The sequence below is a fragment of the Toxotes jaculatrix genome, chromosome 13, assembly GCF_017976425.1.
Source record: "Toxotes jaculatrix isolate fToxJac2 chromosome 13, fToxJac2.pri, whole genome shotgun sequence".
NCBI classification, from domain to species: domain Eukaryota; kingdom Metazoa; phylum Chordata; class Actinopteri; family Toxotidae; genus Toxotes; species Toxotes jaculatrix.
In genome coordinates, this window is record NC_054406.1 from 3,455,508 (window position 1) to 3,478,644 (window position 23,137).

Below are 23,137 nucleotides of genomic sequence, written 5' to 3' on the forward strand. Positions count from 1 at the left end.
CACACTAACATAAAGTAGAATAGTGGAGTTTTCAGTTATAAAACCAAAGCAGTTGAAAGACTGATGGATTTTCAACAACATAAAATGTGTATCAGAGTTAAAACACCACTTTTTTCATCTCTCGACTCTTATGCAGTAACCTTTTAAAAGCAGGATGTGCAGTTTTAGCAGGAAATTTTAGTTGACACTGGTGATTTATGATTTCCAGACCTGAACAGAAATGTTGCTGCGGACCTCTCTGACTCATCCACATTAAATATGGGCTCTCTAGAACACATTATGCGATACGTTGCAAAAAAAAAAAAGTAATTTCACAAGCAACAGACGATATTTGGACAAGCTGTAAGGTCAAACATCTCTATATCTGGCTTACTAACTGCTAATTATGAAAATCTACAATTAAAATGTGTAAGCAGCTTCATAGGTGAAAATTAGGACACGCTCTAGCTTCACAGCATGGGCCCGAAGACAACCAGTGAGCTGGTTGCCCAGTTTGGCTCCACTTCTACACCCATCATTAAATAGTTGCTGACGCAGTCGGTGTGGGGAAGGACAGTGAGTCACAGGGTTGCAGATGCTCTAAGGAGTAAAAGACTCCAGGATGATGAGGTGGAGAGGACAGACTATAGGAGGATGAAATAATGGAGAGGAAAAGGTGAAAGATGTGAGGGAGAAGGAGAGAGAGGGGGTGAAGACAGGGGGAGGCCTGCAGTCATGATTTAGGACAGGGATTTTCACAAATACATGCACACAAAGACACACACAGACACACACACACACATGCCTCCCCCTCTGCTGTCACCCAGACTAACCAGCCCTTCCCAGGAATGTCCATCTGCAGCTATGGGTTTAGAGCCTTGTAATGCCCCTCTGCTAAAACACCAGTGTGTTTGTGTGTCTGTGTGTGTCTGTGTGTGTGTTTTCTCATCTCCCACCCAGAGACTATGTCAGCTGCTTAGGGACGGAGGGAGTCAGGGGCATGCACAGGGATGTTGAGGCCACACCCTGATATATATATGTGTGTGTGTTTGTGTGTGTGTATGTGAGGGTGGGGTGAGGAGACAGCTGAGATTCCGGTTGCACCCTGAAAAAGACTGGAATTAGAAGCATCCTCTGATGCAGAGTGCACACACACACACACACACACACACACACACACACACACACACACACACACACACACACACACACACACACACACACACACCTCTCATCAGCCCACAGAGTGACCCTAAATACAAACACAGATTCCACAGTAGCACATATGTGCTGACAGGATGCCCATGTATAAACATGTACATGATAAATAGCAAAACTCTGACAGGGAAACAAAGAGAGAGACAGACGGCAACTTTTCTGATCCAGTTTCTCCTGCAAAACTGAGGCTGTGTCTGAAAGCACTTCCTCGTTCACACATTCACTACTCACCATGTAACAGACACTTAGTCGTTTGCTCGTTGGTGAGAAGTAAATCGAGATTTCAGGCACTTATTAATGATCGTCATTTTGAGTCATCCCTGACAGGTTTCCCATGACTGTTAACTCATTTTCATCATCTAAAAAAATATCCTTGACACTACTTTTTTCCATTTTCATCAACAGATTTTTTTTAGTTTATATAATATATAGATTATATAGTCTTTAAGTTCTGATTTTGAACAATAAACAGGAGTTCTTAAATCTTCACTGCTGACTAATCACAAATAGCCAAACAAGTAATCTGATAACTAAGTCTAAAATTAGTACAATTAAGCAAATATGGATTTCTGGCAAAAAATTATTTCAAAGGTAAATGTAGCATCAGCCATCAGCACTTGTAGTATAAAGAACAACTTTATTGTATGTATGTTTTTACTTTACCGAAAGAAAAACAATATATTATATTATGACTAGTTTACATTCATGTTGGAAATCAGTGAGAAAGTGAGACAGAGTCAGAGGAACACTGTGTTCTCTGCTGACCCAGTAATTCTCTGTGAGATCACTGCTGAGATGTTTAAACAATAATCTGACAACATCACCTCCCTCTCCCATGACCCCTCATCCCTTGGTTGCCTTCCACCTATACCCACAAACAGACACAGACGCACACACACACACACACGCACACACACACAGACAGACAACACAACACACCCCTCGTCCTGAGCCCTCTCGTCTTTCTAAGCATCGGTATGACATCATCCCTCCACTTTGGAAATGGGGTCTGATGGGGGAGGGGACGGGGGAGAGGGGTGGCCTGGTCTGTTTTGGAGCCAGACAGACATGTTTAGGTTTGAAATGAGCCGAGCTGGATCGGTTACAGAGAAGGAGAGGGACAGGGAGAGGGAGACGAGGTAGAGGGAGGTAGAGACAAAGCGGGAGAGGAGAGGAGCGTGGCTTCAAAGAGTGGACGAAAGATTTTCACATCTTTTTTTCTCTCTATCCGTCTTTAGACTATTAGATCAGGAGAGAGGCAATATACGCTGCTCAGTAATACCAAGAGAAGATAAAAATAAGAGAGTCAAAAAAGGGTCAGTTAGAGAACAGAAGAAATGGAGAAACCCTCTGACTTTCTCCCCTCTATCCCATTATTTCCTTATCTTTCTCTCTGCATCTGTAAAGCCTGCCTCGTGATCCTGTTCTCCATGACGATCTGGCATCTTTCTCTGATCGACTCTTATTTTCTGCCCTTTTCTCTGTTCTCAACAATATCCCCCCCGCTATCCTCCCTTTGTTGCCCTCCTATATATACACCCCTCTGCCCCCAGATAGAGTGACAGACTATTTCTCCATGCTCTACATACCCCACAGACAGTAGCTGTTATACATTCTGCCCCTGCTATTACTTTTGCACCCAGTCTGCTATCAGTCTGTCTGCACCTCAGATCGCAGTTCACAGCTTTAATGGTGGAAAATCTCAATCAGTGCATGAATAACATGATTAACACCTGCAGTACGCTTCAGCTTATCTCATCTGGGCTTACAAATGTTTCTCAGTAGTTTCTTTATTGATTTTTGAAGAGAGCATGGACACAGAAAAAATTATACAAACCAAAGCACAAATAAAAAGTGTTTTTACACAAGAGAAAAAATATTCTCAAATAAAAAGATATAGGAATTTTTTTTTTTTTTACAAACAAAAAATAATATTCCTTGTAAGTATTTATCTCTGTTTATCCTGCTCGGTTACACTCATTTAAAATACTGTTAAAAAGATGCTATGGATTTTATTTTTGTCTAAAATTATCATTTTTTAAAAATTCAACACAAAGATGAAAAAAACAAAATCTGCTGGTAAAGCTGGCTGTAAGCTGGTTCTAGTTCCTTTGGTTTGATAATAAATTTCTCTGTGTGAAAAAAAACATATCAGTTGCCTCTTTGAGTCATTTTTTTACTCTGATTACTCTCAGTCATGTTAGTGCACCTGTAAACATGATCACTGACATGACTCTTGTAACTGCACACCAGACAAAACACATATAACAGCTTCACGCTCTTTGTCTGATCTGGATCTCTTTTTCAAGTGTAGCCTGTTTAGCTTTTCACAACTCTCCCTTGTCTCCCTCTGAATCTCTCTCCCTCCTCTCATCCTTCTCTCCCTCTCTCAACGCCTCCTCTGTCTGTCTGTTCTCTGTCGCACATTCACTCGACTCACCCTCATTAAAAGACCTACGAGGGGGAAGGAGAGAAAGAGAGAGAGAGAGAGAGAGAGAGAGAGAGAGAGAGAGAGAGAGAGAGAGAGATCCAGAAACAGGCAGGCAGTGGACTGAAGAAGAAACAAGCACATGGAGAGGTTAGTAGGACAAGAGACAGATGTAAAGGAAGTGAAGATGCTTCACTAAATATCCAAATAATCCAATTAAGAGAGATAAAAAGAAGAAGAGAGAGCAGGAATGAAAAAGCAGAAATGAGGATGAAGTGAAAGAGAAGCAAACGTGTCTCACGAAATGGAAAAAAAAAAAAAATGTTCTTTGATCCGCCCACACATCTTAACAACAGTGGAGCCGATCACTCTCCTGGGGACGAGCAGGACTCCTACTAAATTTTTCAAATGCATGAAAATGATTAGTGCTCATATCACATGAATCATCAATCATTTTCAAAAATGCCTAACCTTCTCGGAGCATCAGCGGTTGGGAGAGAACGGTTAAGCGTGCTGGTTGTGCGTGGGATCAGTGCATATTTCTCCTGAGCTCTCACATACTTGCATAGTTTTCTAAAGTGGACAGGATATGACATCATGGCAAGAATATGTGCTCTTTAATGATAGTAGTCCAACTGAAAGAGCGGTCTGTACCCAGGAAACAGAGTAACACAATAAAACACAAAGGATGTGCCAGCAAAGCACATTCCTGAGGTCAGCTCCTATGCAATTCCAGACAGTAAACTTTAAATTTCTCTTTAAATACAGAAACAAGCTACAGTCATTTTCTGTCTAAATGTGAAACAATATAAAACGAATAACTAAACACAGATTTTATTTTTATTTATTTATTATGAGTCTGTTTTTTTAAGCAAACTCCTCAGGATTTATTTTTCTACTTCATTCTCTGCACAGAAGGAATCCAAGTATAAACATACAAAACATAACAAAGGCTTTATAAACAGTGACTTCCTAATGTTGGAGCCAGTGATGCGTTTTCAGCATTTCTCAAAGAGAAGACATCTCTTTGTCCAGTATTTATTTACCAGCAGTTTACACAAGTCTTAAATACTTAGTTGGCTAAAGTTGTTTATGATAAAACAATGCCTCGCGGACTGTTGGCTGAGGAAGTGACACTGAGCTCTGATGAAATACTGATGGGAATGTTTTACTATCTTCTGTTAAACGATTTATCAAAAACGGAGGATTCAATGGTGGAAATATTCATAAGTCATATGCTGCTACTCAACATGTACTGAATGCAATGTGTCACATTATGACAATGACAATTAATTTCTCATTAAGCAACTGAAGCTGTGTTGTTCTATATGACTACTGATAAAATACTCTGTGTACTGCAAACTGTACTGAAAACGTACAAAAGCCAAACTATCACTGAGGACTTTCTCACCAGGGACTGTGTCCTCATACTGTGTCCTCATACGCCATCTTGTACTCTTCAATAACTGGCAAATGCTTGAGGTAAATGAAACAAAAACAACAACAACAACAACACAGATCCAGAACAGACATTTCCCATGGTTTTACATTACCAAGCACTGCAAACCACAAGAGAAGGGGAAAAAAAGAGATGTGTGATTTGCTCCAGTATCAAATTTAGATCATCGTCCATCACCACAATGACAAGGCGAACAAGTTCAAAACGCCAGAAGGGTGGTGCCGGAGCATCGCGACGAGGGAGGAGGGTGTGAGAGGCAGAGAGATGGAGAGAGACCGTGTGTGTGTCTGTGTGTGTGTGTGTGTGTGTGTGTGGTGTGTGTGTGTGTGGGAAATGTTGAAGAAAACGCAGAGGGAGCATCATATCAGTCCTTCAGGAAAATAAAGCAAAAAGCTGCATGATTCAGCAGCGTGTCAGGAATTTCAAAGAGATGTGTGACTCAACTAATCACCGTCTCTGACTCCTGACACACAACAGGAGTCCCTTCACACACACACACACACACACACACACACACACACACACACACACACACACACACACACACACACACACACACACACACACACACACCCTTACCTCATGGTCTCTAGAGGTATGAGTGAGAGGAAATGATGGATACAGACCTCCTCAGTGGCTCTACAAATACTGAATGTGACTATTCACCTCACACACACACACACACGCACACACACACACACACACAGATCTGTAATCTGAACCTAAACTCATGTTACACTGAAGATTTTCAGTTTATCTGTGCAAATTAAGTTTTAATGACGAGATGGGAAAGGAAGAGACTGTGAACACAAACAAGCACAACTGTTTCATCCTGAATTCAGTGAGACTCTCTCCTGTTCTTACCCACACAATCAAGTGGATATTATAACTGCCAACGCCAGTGACAAACACACATGTTCACACACACACACTGCACAAGTATGTACTGCGGTACATGACAAAGAAAACCAAAGCAAATGGAACAAAGAGGGTTTTATCAACATAACAAACCACTGCAGGTCAGGATTCAATCAGACTGTTTGACCATCCTCACACATGCAGTGACGAGCGTTTTCTATGGGACTTCACTGACAAACTGCCACTTCACACACACAACTGCGCACTCACATCCACACACATCCCATCCACGTAAATAACCAGCAACAAAAGCCCATCTTACCTTGAACTCCTGCAACTGCTGTTTGATCATCTCCACCTCTGTGCCGACCATGCCCTGCGCATTCAGCCCCTCTTCAGCCCTTCCCAGCAGGCTTTGCAGCTCAGCCACCAGCCTGTAGAACTCCCGCACCCTCCCGGCGGCGTCCTCGATCTGGTCCAACCTGGCCTGGCCGCGCTCGTTCAGCTAGCAAAAACAGAATTAAAGAATCCGAAATCAGATTAAACTAATTTAATTTTTACAATCTGCATAATGAGGTAAATTTTTAAATAACAAAACAGTGAATGCATCAAAGGGCTAATGTGTCACAAAGTTAGTGATTTAATATTCTTACATCTCTTATAATAATGTCAAGATCTCAGAATAATAAATTCACTCACAAGTAGATTATCATTATCATCATCATCCCCTTCCTCCTCCCTTACCTTGCCAGCTTGGCGGTTCAGAGCTTCAGTCTCCCTCCTGAGAGCGAGGAGATCGGGGGAGGAGCCCTCTCGCCGCAGCATACTGGTACACTCTGACGAATGGCCCTCCAGCTCCGTCCTCAGGTTGGCCAGACGGGACAAGAAGCCCTTCAGGGCATCCGCCTGAGAGGCCAGGGAGTCTGCATCACGTCCAACGGGGCTGAGGGAGTCCAGTTCATCATCAAGGTCGGCAAGGCGTGAGAAGACGTCACGCACGTGAGACTGGACCTCGCCGACGCCCTGCAGACGAGACTCCAGGGAGGAGCAGCACTGTTCGATCTGATGGAGGAGGAGGAGGATGCAGGGAGGTGGACAGAGGAAAAGCACAAAAGGTGTTAGGAGAAGCACAGTGTCACTGTAGATCTTCTGGCAAGAAATATTTCAACAAGATACAAAAAATGAGAAAATGGCAAGTAGAAAGTAGAAGATTTTTTTTGGTTGATTTTGAGCAAAACTTTCAAATAAAGTGTCAAATGTGGAACTATATAAATGAGTCGGTTCACAAGGGACAAAAAAACACAGAGAATTTACTTTGAATAAAGGACAGCCATGATGTTTGTGTAATAAAGAAAGATTACTTCATCAAACCTCAAATCAGTCAGACAAAGAGAAGCCTGTGTGGTAATATTTTCACTGTCAAAATCGAACAAATCATTGGAACAGAATAACGTGTAACCAAAGCAGAAAATGATGCAACACAGCAGCAAGTAAAAAATAGATTTCTGTTAGTGTAGGTGCAAGAAAGAGACAACAGAGGTATTATCTAAGAGGAGGCTGATCTGCATCATCTCCTGCAGCACAACAACTCTTTTCTCAGCGAGAATGACATCAGATCAATATTTCAAAAAGAGAAATGAGACATCTCGGTGAATAACGGTTCAGTCAGATGGTTTTAATATACAGTTAGAACTCCTGTGGTAGCTGTAACCTTAAATGGAATATCTGGAAGCTGTATTGCAGAAAATAGATGTAATACTGCGTGTGCTGAATTCTCACCGCTCAGGTTTACATTTCAAACTGTGATTAAGTGTTGAATGGCCACAATGACCATATATGACTGCTGCAACTCTAATAGCCAAACTCTTCTGACAGCTATGTTGCTCTGCTCTCTCTCAACTCACTGACACACACACACACACACACACTAGATGTGACACCCTCTCACACAGTGACCCTTGGTATAAATAGTTCCCCCGGTTGTACAACGTCTCTCCACTCCAGACTGCATTGACAGACTAAATTGTCGAGGTTACATTAATTCATAACTGTCATGGCTGCTTTTTAATTGCTCTCGTCTCCTCATGTTCTGCTGTTTGTGCTGTGTGGAGGATCAGTGCTTTAATATATGGGTCAAGTATATTTAGGACATTAACTAGCTTTCATTGACGATCTCTGATCAGGTTTGGGAGGAGGAAGCCCCCCCCCCCCAGTTAAGTACAGTGTCGAGTGCTGACACTAAGCTACAAAGAAATACATGTGCTAACATGCTCAGTACCCAAACCTGGAGCATGTCCTCACATTTTAAAAACCTGTGGTGGTTAGTGTCTGTTTGCATTTGTTGAGACTGTATGAAAAGAAACCTACATAATTCCACTCTTGGTCTCTTTTCCTGACCATGACTCTGCTCCTCACCTTGTCAGTAACGTCCTCATACTCTTTCTCTGTGCTTTTCGCCTGCTCCTGAAGCCTCTGTGCCCCTTCAGAGCTGCTTCCCATGGTCTGAGGTGCATCCTGCACCAGCCCCTGGGCCAGGTCTCTGAGGTAGACCACCTGAGGCTGCAGGGACCTCAGGTTCTCCTGCTGACTTCTCAAGCGCTCCAGACTCTTGGCACTGCATGCCTAAATGTGAAAGAAATTAAGACGTCTGACTTTGGGCTTGAATGATAATGAAGCACTTTGTCTTTGATACATAAAATAACCATGTATTTTACACACTGTTGGTGCTAAAGACAACATGAACAAGCGGTTTCAGTACCTGAGGTCCCAGAGCCTCCTGGACTTCAATCTGGTGCTTGGCAGCCTCCAGCCTCCGCTCCACAGCCTGTCTGCCCTCTTCAAATTCCTTCAGGCGGCCAGCCAGTTCCTCCAGCTGGGAGGTGCGGTTATGGAGTCTCTCTCCAAGACCATCAACCCTGCGGTTCAGCTGGGCCTTCTCATCTCGTACCTACGGAAGATTCATTTACATTACATCAGTTTAGCTTTCTTCATCTACTTATCATGTGACTTTTAATTCAGTAACAGAACACAGTTTATAGATACGTCAATATTCACAGTCTCAAGATGTTGGAGACATAGTGAAACACTGAAAAACATCTAAATCCCTGAGGCATAATAATACATAATATACATAACAGTACAACACACTTGAGAGTAGAAACAGGTGTGTACCTCTTCCTCCCCAGTGCAGCACTGTTCCAGCAGCTGATCAGCTGCAGTATTAAAGGCTTCGAGGAGAGGCTGTCGTCGCTCGAGGTCCAGTGACAGCCCTCGGACCTTCTGCAAGGCCTCGTCCAGGGCAGACGAATCCAGTGATGGCTGGATCTCTCCATCTTTCTCTTCACAGTCCGATAACCACGGTATCAGCTCAGCCTTGTGCTGCTGGTAGGTTTCTGCTTTGCTCAGAGTGTTCTTCAGTCTGCTCTCACGGTCTGAGATTCTCTGGTTCAACCCCTCCCAGTCCTGTCGCAAGGAGGCCAGGTGGGACTGAAGGGCAGAACGTTCGTCTCCTCCTGCTGGGAGAGTGGCAAGCAGCGACGCTCCCTCAGCCTGAATCAGCTCGTAGGAACCTCGCTGACTGGCAATACCGCGCTGGAGCTCATCTGTCTGAGGCAGCAGGGAGCGGATGGCCTCCGGCTGGCAAGGCACGGACTCGGTAGATGATTCTCTGGGATCTGCTTGCTTATCAAGCCAGGAGCGCAACTCCTCAAACATCTGCTGGAACTGCTGGGTGGACGACAGGGCTGCCTGGAGCTGGGACAGACCGTCAGCTAGAGGAAAGCAAAGCAGAACAATGGGGATTACAAACAGTGAAAAACTGTTTCAAACAAAGAGGACTTGCAGAGTTTTTGTGGTGTTTTCTTTTGATCACACTATTCTCATTACAGCCAAAAGGGGATTAAGTAAAACTCAAGTCAAGGCAATTTATTTATAGAGCACATTTAAAAAGAACACACGCTGACCAAAGTGCTCTACCAAGATTAAATTATGGGATTATGTGAGTGATGATAACAATCAAACAAAAACACAGGATTGATCAAATATAAACACAGACATAAATAAGAGGATTAATGAAAGCATAAAATATCTCAATATAATCATAACACTAACAGCACTGCAGAAATACAAACAAACTAAAGCCAGAGTGTGCTCAGGCATGTCTTCATGGTGACAATTAAGAGGCTAAAGAAAAGAGATGGGTCTATATATATGGGTTAAAACTTATAAACCAATTACGTAGTAAAAGTGCACAATTATCTGTACAGAACGAGCATCTAAGTCTAAGTCAAGCAGAAAAAATCCCAGAACACTGGGTCATATTAAGACCATAGACTGTATAGGACATGGACGTAGCACCCGTGATGTCACCCATTGGTTTCGGGGAGTCGGTTTTGTGACCAAACCATGGGCATTTGAGCTGCGCCATCTTAGATTTTAGTGGGAGTGTACTTTCCATATTTGGCGAAGAAGCGGTAACTCTACGGGTCAGCCGGCCGAGAACGCGGCCGCTTAGCTCGGAGAAACCGAGCTAGCATAAGGCTAATCAGCTAATCAGCTAGGCTAAAAAGCTAAGCGGCAGCTACACGCAGCTACATCCACCACACGACGGTCCCCGAGTGCGACCCGACTAGCTCGACCCCGTGTAACCGCGACACACAGCATACAACAGAGATCATAATGTTGCTGCTGTGTTTTAAACATGACTGTTTCAGATAGAGAGGTTTTAGGTGGAGCTGCAGGGTTTGGTGGAGTTGTGGGGGGAAATTTATTTCTAGTTATTTAACTGTGAAACAATCATTATTTCATATTGATAAAATATATTAAAAAGTTTAAAACAGTATTATTATTATTATTATTATTATTGTCATTATTATTAATGATAACGATAAAAAATAATGATGATAATAATATGTTAAAATGTTTAATACTTAATATTTAGCGGTTTTCACCGCTGCCTCCATCCACTATCCACTTACAGTAACAGCAGCACACAAACAGCAGCCGCTTACTGACGGAGCTGCTCTGTCCATGCAATGTCGGACTTTTTAAACAGAAAAAAGAGATGAAATAAAATTGTAGCCGAGTATTCCCGCAATAAACGGACTCTGTGAGCACGGAACACACCGCAACAGCGTTCCTAACATTATCCGCTCCGGTCCTCTATCTGTATCAGCAGCGACCATAAATCGGCAATTAAGTCATAAGCTAGCGGCAAAATATGCTAACACATGCTAATTAGTACAAACATCCAGGTAAAATAGTGAGAAATTTACTTACCGAAAAAACTGCAACACAGACTCTTTAGACGGTCGGTTAGTACAGTCCACACTACAACAAGCCATACTGTCACAAAAACCTATCCGAACATTGGCAAACAAACAGGTACACCAGCCCCTGTCAACCGCTGGAGGTCGCCGGAGGCCTCTGGATGTAGCCGCTTAGCCCAGCCGATGCTTTAGCAAAGAGCTAACTGCCTGTGCCTGTCTATGGGCTGTCACTCAACGTAACCACGCCCTAATTTATTAAGCCTAAATAACACTAAAAAGGTTGTGGTACAAAAAAATTCACACCCCTCACAGTGTTCACGGAGGTGGAAACTATCAATAGAGACCAAAAACAAAAAATGTACCAGGCTGTAAATATGTTTTTTAGGCTGTAAAGCTATTTTAACATGGGGGTCAATGGAGGATTGCTCACTTATGGAGCCAGGCCCCAGCGGCAGCCGAGGAACTGCAGCTTTTTGAACGCAGAAGTGATCCTCACTGCTGAAACCAACAACTCCCCCCTTGATTAAGACCCACAAAAAGCACAGTGACTGTACTAAACTCCACTAACCTGCACGCTCCTCCAAGCTCTTCAGTGGCCCGCTGACACTCTCCAGTCGTTTATTCAGCTCTTCCTTCAGGTAGGGTTCAGCTACAATGGCACTCAGCTCCTGGCAGAGCCTCTCGGCCTCGGCCAGCTCGGTCCGCCGTCTCTCCAGCTCGGAGCGGATCTCTCCGGTTTCCTGCAGGCGACGTTTCAGCGCCTCGGGCTGAGCGCTCAGTGAGGCCTGAGCATCCAGCCTCTCACTCAGAGCAGAAACACTGGATGAGAGCTCTCTCAGCAAGGCCTGAGCAGGAGAGGAGGAAGGTTAGAAGATTTCCCTGTAACTTGAAATAATAGAAACACAACCATACCCAGACTAATCTTACCTGGTACCGTTCACTGGTTCCTTGGGCCTGGTCGATGTGGTTTGACCTCTGAGTGAGTCGGTTTGTCAGGTCCTCCCACTGCTGGGAGATGGAGTCCAGCTCGGTCTGCACCTCTGCCAGGTCCTTAGGGTCCTGAGCAGAGTCACAGGTCTGGGAGAGAATACCCTTGGCGGACTGGGTAAGCTGGTCAAACTGGGGCCTCCTGGTCTCAAACTCACGCAGCATGAACTAAAAGAAAGAGAGGTGTTTATATTTATGGATATATGACACTTTAACATAAATGTTGACTTTGTAAGCTTTGACCACTGTTACACATGAACCTTTTGGCAGTATCTTTATTGCACAGTCCTGGCCACATACCTGCACTTGTTGTTTCTGCGTGTTGAGCATGTTGGGGTCGATGCTCAGTGGTCCCAGCACGCTCATCATCAGCTCCTTCTCCCTCAGCCACGGGCCCAGCTGATTGGCTGCCGAGGCAAAGCTGCCCAGCCTATCGGCACACGTCTCAAGCTCGGTCTGCCTCTGGGCTGCGGCTTGATTGGCTGTCTGCCAGCGGGAGTCTAGAGAAATCAACCAATAGAGGAAAGAGTGGGAAAACATAAACCACAAAACAATGAAATGTTGATAGATGTGTATCTATATTCCTCAGTGAAAAACCATACAGTGCATCTGTTGTTCTCTGTTTTCTGCCTGGTTTCCTTCTTTAGACAATCTGTTTTTCCTATAAAGTTCTACAGTAAAAAAAAAAGGCCCATTACAGTGCAGTGTAAAATGAGGTTTGTCAAATATTAGCATTATATCAGTGATGGTGATGAAATCAGAATCGTTGACTTAAACCTGACTCAATGTGAAGAACAGCACTGACAAAACAATAAGACATTTTTCTTCCTCTGTGCCTCCTCCTACCTCTTCTGTCTCTTTCTCCCTCTCTGACTCATGTTCTGGGCATCCAGCAGTGTATGTGTGTGTGTCTGTGTGTGTGTTCAGCAGTCTATATTGCTCTGAAAAGGCATTATGAAAGACGAAATATAAAGGCCCCCTCTTGGATTTCACCTTAAATATTTCTGTCTCGGTTACCTCATACGAGGCCCTGGTAAAAATATCAAGCATGCAAGCGAACAAATGGCTTTGACAGGAACACTTCCCACTCTCTCCCTGGATAATATTGATCTCAGTTTCTCTCCATCTCTTAGAAGAATTATTACAAATTCTGAAGCGCTGTGCCCCTTTCTTTTTCAAAAACATGCCACAGTAAAAAAAGCCTCATCGGTTTTCCTTCTCTTTCCTCCAGTTTTAAGTTGCTTTTCGAGTTTGTAAATTATTTTTTGCAGCATTAACACAGCCTTGACCTACATTACATATTACATATGTATGGACTGTCTGACAGACATGAGGTAATGATAAACTCTATTTTGAGGAATTACATTCCTCTAAATGGATGACTCTTTGTTTTAAGTCCCTAAAGCAATATTTTTCTCCATATCAATAACTTACATCTTCTGTACATGTAAACAACCAAATGACAGCCTCAGAATCTTCCACAACATGCTTTCTTCATAATAGCTCTCCACACACAGGCTTCTTAACATGTAAATTCTGTGCTGTAAGTGCTGCATAGTATTCCTATGACCCTGACTATACACCAGCAGCAGAGTATTTGTAGAAGGTGTTATCTCCTAGCCTTGAAAACGGCCATGACTTCATTAACGTTAAGTTTCACTTATCATTCTAATTTAGTTTTTGCCTTCATGCATCTGTGTTAGTTGAGACTATATTAGTTTCGGTAAAATGGCTGCCCCATCATCTTGCCATATGTCCTTGTGTATTTTTTTGTCATCTGCAGCATGTACCTATCTCTTGCAGCTGTTGTCTCCAGCTGTCTGCCTCAGGAGAATCAGGGTTGTCAGCAATCAGCTTCCTCAGTGTGCTCTTCAGTTCCTCCACCTTCCCAGTGTGCTCAGCCAGCTCAGAGAGCAGGGCCTGAAGAGGAAAGGGAAGAAGACCGTGACTGGTCTTAACAAAGAAACTTAAAAATACAGCACGCCAAGCCCACAATCAATTAGATAAAACATGAGAGTTCAGATGTTTGAATTCAGCAAAGATGTTTGTGCAAATGTGGGCACGATCTACTGCAATTTTCAAAAGTGAAAATTTACTGCCCAAACATGAAGACATGAACCCTGTCCTTTACCTTGTTCTCCTGAGCCTGGGCACGTACCACCTCAGGTTTGGAGGGGGAGGCGGTCTGTCCCTGTTTCAGGCTGTGCTCTTTGTCTGTCAGCCAGCTCTTGAGCTCCTCTGTGCCCTGCCTTGCCTTCTGCCTCAGCTCCAGTGAGGCCTGCTGGCGGCCAAGACGTTCTTTCAACTCTCCGCCCAGCGTCTCATATCGACCATTTACATCGGACACGGCCACCTGGAGCTCCGTCAGGTCTGCGGGCAAAACAGAAAGAAGAGGAGAACACTGCTAAGCATAGGGCCAAATGGAGTAGAGATCAGCAACAGGGCAGAGATATATAAATACATACAGTACATCTCTAGTATAATAGTTGACAGATCTAATATAATCTAGTAAAGTAGGCTAATAAGAACTACACACAGGTGGATCCCAATGTTGCAATAGTAACATATTTTTTAAAGTGGAGAAATTTGCCACTGACAGATGTTTTGCATGGACAGGAAGCTGACAGAGACACGACTGTGCTGGACATAGAAAACAGAAAAACAGAGAACAACCTAATCTCTCACAGTGAGGTATGAGGAAACCATAAACACCAACAATACAGCTGGAGTACCTCAAGTGACTGTTAGTGTTAGGTTTTACCAGAAATGCTAATTTTCAGGTGGGATTAGATAAGAAAGAGAGAGGAAGAGAAAGGCAGCTAGAGTAAGAGCTCACCTTTGCAGGTGTGAATGCCATTGACACTGCTGGGACCTGCTGAGCCATTGATTTGAGGAGCACCTGGGAGAAAGACAAACACCCGACTGAGACAGTGGCGCTACAACACAGTCATTGTCACACAGAAACACGGGACCAGTGATGTGAAAAATATGAACATGTGTAAAGAGTTCTGACACAAGCCTGTAACCTTAACAAACCACAAATACCGTGCTCAACACACAGAGCTCTGTGGACATGGACAAAAGCCATGGAAACAGATGACAGCAGTGAGAAAGACATGGAGGACACCCATAGTCTTTACATAACACAGAAATTTAATGGAAGTAAAAATCCACATAAATTGTTGTTTTAGAGGTTTGCAGCTAATTTGTGACATTACTTAAATCAACCATCACAGCTTAGCCACGTCAGAGCATATTCCCAAGACAGAATGGATTATAAACACATATTCACTGCATTTTGCTTTGCCATGTATCGCCTTCTCCTCCAGTCCACTGTGCTCCTGATGTGTTTTTCATTTCTCTGTTTTTCTCAGGTTAAATCATTTTATAAACCCGTTGCTGACTTCTCCTCCCACCCACATCATCTGCAAATCTCACCTAAATCACTTGCACAAATACTCTCATGTGGAAAATAAGTAATTTAACCTGAAGTGGAGTGTGAGGAGTGTTTGTTTGCCAGTCTTTCCATGTTTGCTCTTACCAGTTTTGGTCTGAGGAGCAGTGATGTCGATGATAAGGGACTCCAGCTCTGAGCCGGCCTTGTTCAGCTCCTGAACCCTGGATCCCTGCGACTCCCAGTCGTTCAACAAGTCCTGAGGGTATAATTCATTGTACTATGTCACTGAGCTTTAAGAGGACATGATACAGTCACTGGATTCAAAGAGCATGACCCTAAATGTTTAATTTTGTTTACATAAAACTGGCGGATGCAGGGTTTAGTGCCACTTGCTTTTTCATTCATGTTTTGTTTATAGATTATAGACAAACACACCTTGAGCTGCTGGACTCTTCTCTGCAGGCCCTCTGTGTTGAGGTTGGCCTCTTTGGGGGGCAGCTGGTCCTGTGCTGTCTGAAGCCACCTGAGGAGGGAGCCAGAGAGCCCGCGGAACTGAAGCAGCTGCTGCTCGCAGGCCTGGATGGCAGCAAACCTGCGTCAGACAAACAGGAAAGGGGAGGAGGAGAATGGTGTGACGAAAAGCCATACAAGGTGGGAAGCAGTGATGAAGAAGACGAAAAGGAAAAGGGAGGTTGAATAAATAAAGAGCAAAAACGAAGGAAGGGGAAAAGTGGAAGAAGAAGGGGGGACGTAGGAAAGCAGAGAAAATTCACCTTAAATCACGTTTTCATGGTCTCAGCACATAGTGAAGCAATCAAATGATCTCTCATAAGCTGTTTTACATTTTATTCTCTAAAAATGAAAAGCATTATTGACAGGGAGCATTCAAGGTCCTCACTGGCCCCGGGGCAGCATTAACACAGCCTTGACCTCCCTCTCTTTGTATGTGATCTGTCTCGAGCTATGGCTGGAAAAGTGCTGACTGCCTGTAGACAAAACAGCACTGAGAAGTCGTCTGGCATGGAGCAGTATCATTATCATGCTGCTATTTTCTCTCCCTCGGGATTCGAGGCGGGAGTTATCCGAGAGGGCAGTTTATAGGACGGACAATGAGCCATGTCCACTCTGCTTATATTAGCACCCAGGCCTGCTTATCAGCTCACGCTGGCCACACAGATACACACTACACTCATTCAGCGGACACACACAAACACAGTGTACAGTACTTGTTCATAACCAACTGCTATTAAACATGCAGTGCAGTAAATAACCCTCTACATCATGTACAGTATGTTCTCACCAACAACACTCACTACTTAAATTACAGATGAGTGATTTACAAATTTTTTCTCTCGTAACACCTGAACAGGACATTTTTAAGTGTGTCCATTACACAGCCTTTACTGGTCGTTTTTATGTAACTGGCTCAACAAACTAAAGTATAATCCAATAAATCTAAACCAGTCTGACGGTATTTATAAATTTCCAGCCCCCCGCTGACAAGCTTCAAGCGTGGCTGTTCACTGATACGACGTCAAACAGGGTAGGCATAGCAACTGGTGCTCCATGAAGGTTACAAATTTAGAAAACAAATTTTGGAAATGCCAGCAGCGTAGTGTGTTCTGCAGAGCCAGTCACAGAGGTTTTTTTTTTTTTTTTTTTTTAAAGTAGGCCTATCTGTATCTGAACCAATCTTAGTTTTTGAAAGTTTGACTCCATCTGCCTCTGACTGTTTGGCTTAGAGTCAGTCTAAAAGGAATGGACCCCTGTCATGCTTTAACATCAAATGGGACCAAATACTACTGCATGTAATTATGTGTGAGTTGTGAATGTAAGAATTGCCAGATTCCAGACTGCTTTGTATCTGGCGCCCCCTTGTGTATTTCACGGTGAACTGTGCAACTGACAAACAGGAGGAAAGCTGCTGAAATGTTGTTTCCAAGATAAACTTTCCAGTTAATTCGATTTCTATCATTTGTTTTAATAGATAAATAATATTATCCATTTAAGAGATGGGAAAAAAATCAACCAGAACAAAATAAATCTGTTAAAATCCGCAGCAGAGATATAAAAATGGTGGCTTCCACACCTTCACCATTTATGGCTGCGTTATTCAAAAGCTGGCAGTTCTCACTTGTTATGTGTTGACATTTTTACCTTTCGTTGACATTTGCTTCCAGTTGGGTGAACTCATCAGACACCCCTTTGACATTATCCAATAAGCTCTGGGAGTTGCTGAAAGCGTTTGCCTGGCTGAGCTCGGTGCCGAGGTTGCAGAAGGACTTCAGCTGGCCAGCTTCCTGCTCCAGCTCCGACCTGACCTCCTGAGAAAACACACACAGAACAAAAGTGCTGACAAAAAAAACGGACGTATAACTCATCGACTAATACTGTTAGAGGCTATAAGAGGTCTTAAACATTATATAACTCAAACGAGGCCATACTGCAGATGACCTATTTATACAAATCTGACTCTTCTGCTGACCTCAATGGTTTGCCTGTAGTCATCCACGCCGCGGTCTGGCTGGCCCACCGGGCTCAGGGCCTTCAGTCGGGTCTGGGTGAAGACCTGGAGGTCGGTCCCCAGCCGCTCGTAGCTCTCTAGTCTGGGCAACAGCCCTTTGAGCTCAGATTCCCTCTCAGCCTGGCTGGCTTGTGCTGCAGTGTAGCGCTGAGTCAGTTCGTCTAAAGCTCCTTGGAGGCCTGAGGCTGTGGAGGCATCAGAGCTCTGAAGGAGTTTGGAAATAGCGTCTCGCGTTGCTTCCACACTGCCCTGCCTGGAGAGCAGCTCCTGCCGAAGTTTCTGAGGAAGGAAGAGGAGAAGTTGTGACTTTGGAAAAAAATGAATAAAAGTAGGATCCTTGTTCACATTCAGTCCTACAGCAACAGTTATTTTGTCTTGTCTAAGAAACCCCTGCATTTTTGCTGTGGTGACAGTCCTACCTGATTTTGGGTAAGGGCGTCTTGTACGGCCTGTGCGGTGGGCTCCACTGGTCCTGGCTTTAGAACCAGTTTGTCCAGCCAGCTGAGTAGACCCTTCAGGCCCTCCTGGACACTGACAGACTGGGCCACGGCCGTCTGGAGCTGTTCGGCCCGCTCGGAGACAGAAGCAGAGAGGGAGCAAAATCTCTTCTCTAAACCATCTGAATAAAAGAAGGAAGCAAAATAAAAAGAATTAAGTTGTGAGAGGGTTTTTCACAAATGCAGACAAAAAACAAAAAAGTCCCCATGTGGGCTCAGTGGTCTGTGAGTAGGACCAGAGGAGACAGATTTAGCAGATTAGGCTACCTGCAGCACAGAGGATGTCAACAGCTTTCAGGGAGGGAGATTCATCAGTGCTGACCAGATCTCTTCCCGCTCTCTTCACCTTCTCCAGCTGCACTGAGCGCTCTGCCAGTTCATCCTGCAGCAGCTGAGGACAGAGGACGCATTTACAGTCAAAATTAAATCATTTCTTTAGCTGACAAAAAATCTTCTTCGACTCAGACAAGGTTCATACTTTCCATTTTAGCATTCAACTCTTTTTCCAGACTTTAATTACCTGACTGAATTTAAACTTTCTGGTTCAGTACTCAACATTATGCAGCAGCTGGGAAAGATGATGGTCGACTCGCCCAGATTGTGAGCGACATTTTTCCACACTTTCAAACTCGCCTGTCCTCTTCTCATTTAACCTTCTCACTCACTTTGTGTTGTGTTTTTATTTCAGTGCATCTCATCTGTGACTCTCACCTGTACTTGTCGCAGAGTGTTCTGGAGGTTCTGTGGGTCTGTGTCCACGCTGGGCTTGGCTATGCTTTGGTTCTGTTCTTGAGTGCTGAGCCATGAGTGGAGTGAGACGACCTCATCCTGGTGCTGCTGGTACCTCTCCAACAGGCCGGACAAACGACCACCCAACTCTGTTGACTGCACACACCGACAAAGGATTTCAGTGTATGTGTACGTTCAAGACAATGTGGAAGAACTGATTCACAGAGCAAATTCATTACAGTTCCTAAAATGTATTCCAGTGTCTCTCACCTTGGTGTGTAGGGTTGTGTATCTGTGGTTAACATCCTGTAGTCTGTCAGCTACCAGCTGCTTGGTGCTCTCCAGAGCTGGGTCTGAACCACCAACTTGCTCCAGAGCTCCTTGAACAGAGTCTAGAACTTTCTGACCGGAGATGGAGACGAAACGCAGGTCTGCTTTGTGACAAATTATATCCTCAGCGAGCTGGAAATACAGATAGATTTATAGGTCAGTCTCGAGCAGATGAGCAGCAGATACGTCTGATGGAAAATTACACTTTAGTTTCTCCCAACCTGTGATACTTTCCTGCAAGTATCACAGGTTAACATGTTTAGAATTAGTATCATGTGACTGAACAGCTCCCTATTGTGGAGAATCTGTGGCTCACAAGCAATACTTAAATAATGTGATTAATTACATAGATTTATTCTTAACATTATTAACTTGTGTACCTTCCTGTGCTCCTCCAGCCGGCCCTTCAGTCCTTGTGCATCAGTTTCTCCTTCCCCTAAGGAACGGAGCTCCTGTTCGCTCTGTTCCAGCCAGGCATCTAGACTTCCATGTTCTTGGAGGAACTTTGTCAGCTCATCCTTCAGAGCTTCAGACTTCCTCAGACGGTCCTAGAAGAAATAAGTGCAGGTGTAAGAATCACTTGGTCTCTCATGAAAGCAAAACATCCAGCATGAATATCAGATACTTAACATACACACTTAACCTTAGTATTTATTTGGAGTACCTGGCAGCTCTGCAGTCTGTCCTGGTGCTGGGCCTGCAGCTGGTCCACGGCAGCCCGGAGTCGCTGCTTCTCTTCAGGAGGAACAGTCGAGTCAGGTTGGTCCAGAAGAGATCGAGCTGACTGGGTGATTTGAAGTAGCTGTGCCTGTTGAGCCTGGAGCTGCTGAAGCTCCGCCTGGTAGAGAGATCAAAGGTCACTGGTCATAAGCTAGTAATAATGTAAAACGTTTAAGTTAAAATGCACATAAATGAGAGATCCTGACCTGCAGCATCTCTGTGTGTGACATGACAGCGCCCTCTGGCTGTGAGAACGGTGTATCGCGAACATCTTGACTTGCTGCAACTTCTTTTCTGCCGGGTTGGTTAAGGGAAGACAACTCATTCAGCAGAGAGTCTATCTGGCCTCGTGTCTCTTGGAGCTCCTCCACTGCCTTTGCCTGGAGTAGAGGAGGAAGGGGAAAGAAGGATGACTTTTAAAAAAAGCTCAAAGAAACAGCTGTAACTGTCTCAACTGTAAGAAACAACAGCAAAAATGGACAGAAAACAACAGAAGATCAGGCTGATAACTACCATCTAAAAAGGCCATTTATTTACTTTTATTAAGTAAACAATAAATAATTGTTCTTCTTTGGTGGAAACCGCTTGAAGAATATAGAATATACCACATGTATATGGATAACCTCGTTCTTCTTCCTACCCTTTGTGTGTTCTGCTGCACAGTGGTGCTGATGGCTGTGTCCAGCTCTGACAGTGACATGTTTGCTGAATCCGTTAGGGCGCTGTACTGCTCTTTCATTCTTGCCAGTGCCCCCTGTAGGTTCGCCCTCTCCTCTGGGCTCAGACTTTCTCCCCGTTCTGCCAGGAAGTCCTCCACAGAGCGGATGGCCTCAGCTATGCCCTCACCTTTAGTCTGCAGCTCCTTCTGTACATCCTGGTGAGAGAAAACGGGGTTGGTTTTATCATAATCAAACATTTTCATCCTGGGTATAATACATGCTAGTATTCAAAAGTCTTGACAGGTTTGATTAGTTTATATAATAATAAACAGATTCATTTCTGGGTGATTTTATTGTTCATGTGGCCTTTAGCTTTTATATGTGGGGGGAGGTGAAAGCTCCATACCTTTAGCTTTTTCTGCTTCTCTTGCAGGATGTTCACGTCACCTGACTCTGCTCCAGCATTCTGACTGGCCAGCAAACTGGCAGCTCCAGCCAACCACATGGTGAGGCCCTCGAGTTTCTGAGAGCATTCGGCTTTCTGCTGTTGGACCACCTGTGAGAAATGAAGGAGGAGAGAAAGAAGGAAAAAAGAGCAAAGACCCACAGAGGAAGGAAATGTGAGGAAAACTGATACTGATGTGAAATACTATTAAAGAACCTATCAGAAACAGCTGGAATCAGCTGGATCATGAGACAGGAACAGACCATTCTGCAGGTTTGATCTTTGTAAAAGTAAATACCACACTAAATGCACATTTGCCCCTAAACACAACTCTTGTGTTGCCTAAGCTTTGAGCAGATTGTGTCCAGAGTTCACACTTACGCACACGCAGGCAGACACACAGACGCACACACATATAGCATCTTCACATTTTGTCTTCAACAATTTTGTCAAGCAACAACAAACATAACAAAGAGAAATCAAACAAATATCTTTTTAATTTGCTGTTTTTCCCCTTTCTCCTCTGTGTTCAGGTGAGACCAGAGGAAAAACAGTTAAGCACTGTAACTTAAGCGAAGGCTTTTCTGCTCTAGCCTTTACCGCCGTGACACAAGCGATTTCCTTCAGTGGCAATCTGGAACAGCAAGGCAAACAGGTTAATAATACACATGTTGTAGAGACATGCAGAGTAGCAAACAAGCATTAAAAGCCACTGCAGTAGGAGTGAGGGTGGTAATAACTGTCCATGTGGCAAAGCTTTTGCAACAAGAGCAGCAGTGGGTTGATATCAAGGTATGAAATGATGAGAGAAGGTTTGAGATGATGTATAAAGGTACAAACTAAAGTGGAAGTTAGCTAGTTTGCATCAGGCTTTTCCAGTTTCTAGTCAAAACAAGTTTGGTATCATTTAATAGAACATGAGTGCTTATCAAAACAGTGCTGAGATCGTGTGCATGAAAGCGTGACACTAGCTAACAGAAGGACAAATGAAGCTGTGAAATACAGTGTATGGACGTTAACTGCATTTAAATGTATTAGTGAGAAAGCACAGCGTTTTCAAACCAATCCGACGCAATCATCTTTTTCCAAACCTCTCTCTCCCTTGCACTCTGCCTTTCTCTGTCCTTCTCCTCTTCTTTCACCCTTTCCCTGCGCTGCCATTCCTCTTCCCTCTCTCTCTGGGCAGAGAGGGCATCAGCCCAGGCCTGGGCTTGGCCTGAAGCCCTGTGGAAGGCCTTCTGCAGCTGCTGGAGCTGCCCCAGGAGCTGCCTGCTCTGCTCCGGGGCCAGGTCCTGAGCCCGCTCTGAGATGAACACCTGAATTTCAAAGGCCACGTTGTTGACCTCATTGGAGCGAGCCATCAGAGAGGTCTGCAGCTCCTTCAGAACAGGGGAGGAACAGGAGAAAGTGAGAGGCGTAAAATATTCTTCCTGCATAGCTCAAAGGGCAGAGCAAAGACGTGAACACACACACACACACTGAGGCAAGATAAAACACACTGAGGAACAAAAAAGCACCTTACAAACAGAACACGTTTTACAAGCTCGTGTTATGAGTGTTCAAAACTGACTAAACATCTAAAGTGTATGAAAATGTGAATGTTAGATCATCATAGTTTTATGCATTCCTTCTGAAAGTGG

General features: G+C 44.0%; 1 protein-coding gene across 17 annotated transcripts in view; it reads right to left on the reverse strand.

Moving 5' to 3' along the window:
• macf1a (microtubule actin crosslinking factor 1a) overlaps positions 1-23,137 on the reverse strand; it is a 199,781-nt gene that overhangs the window by 49,141 nt on the left and 127,503 nt on the right. For 15 of the 17 annotated variants that reach the window (XM_041054162.1, XM_041054161.1, XM_041054160.1 and 12 more), the window contains 25 exons: positions 22,589-22,876; positions 21,459-21,608; positions 21,034-21,267; positions 20,600-20,773; positions 20,338-20,511; positions 20,054-20,221; positions 19,614-19,805; positions 19,326-19,499; positions 18,882-19,005; positions 18,537-18,736; positions 18,079-18,396; positions 17,751-17,917; positions 16,029-16,185; positions 15,738-15,849; positions 15,033-15,095; positions 14,328-14,566; positions 13,987-14,116; positions 12,497-12,696; positions 12,137-12,364; positions 11,778-12,054; positions 9,114-9,712; positions 8,701-8,889; positions 8,358-8,564; positions 6,687-7,004; positions 6,265-6,447 (listed from right to left, as the gene is read on the reverse strand). In XM_041054162.1, the coding sequence (XP_040910096.1) occupies positions 6,265-6,447; positions 6,687-7,004; positions 8,358-8,564; positions 8,701-8,889; positions 9,114-9,712; positions 11,778-12,054; positions 12,137-12,364; positions 12,497-12,696; positions 13,987-14,116; positions 14,328-14,566; positions 15,033-15,095; positions 15,738-15,849; positions 16,029-16,185; positions 17,751-17,917; positions 18,079-18,396; positions 18,537-18,736; positions 18,882-19,005; positions 19,326-19,499; positions 19,614-19,805; positions 20,054-20,221; positions 20,338-20,511; positions 20,600-20,773; positions 21,034-21,267; positions 21,459-21,608; positions 22,589-22,876 (5,265 nt within the window). The remainder of the gene's footprint in view (positions 1-6,264; positions 6,448-6,686; positions 7,005-8,357; positions 8,565-8,700; positions 8,890-9,113; positions 9,713-11,777; positions 12,055-12,136; positions 12,365-12,496; positions 12,697-13,986; positions 14,117-14,327; positions 14,567-15,032; positions 15,096-15,737; positions 15,850-16,028; positions 16,186-17,750; positions 17,918-18,078; positions 18,397-18,536; positions 18,737-18,881; positions 19,006-19,325; positions 19,500-19,613; positions 19,806-20,053; positions 20,222-20,337; positions 20,512-20,599; positions 20,774-21,033; positions 21,268-21,458; positions 21,609-22,588; positions 22,877-23,137) is intronic. The other 2 variants (XM_041054159.1, XM_041054158.1) reach the window with 1 other exon arrangement.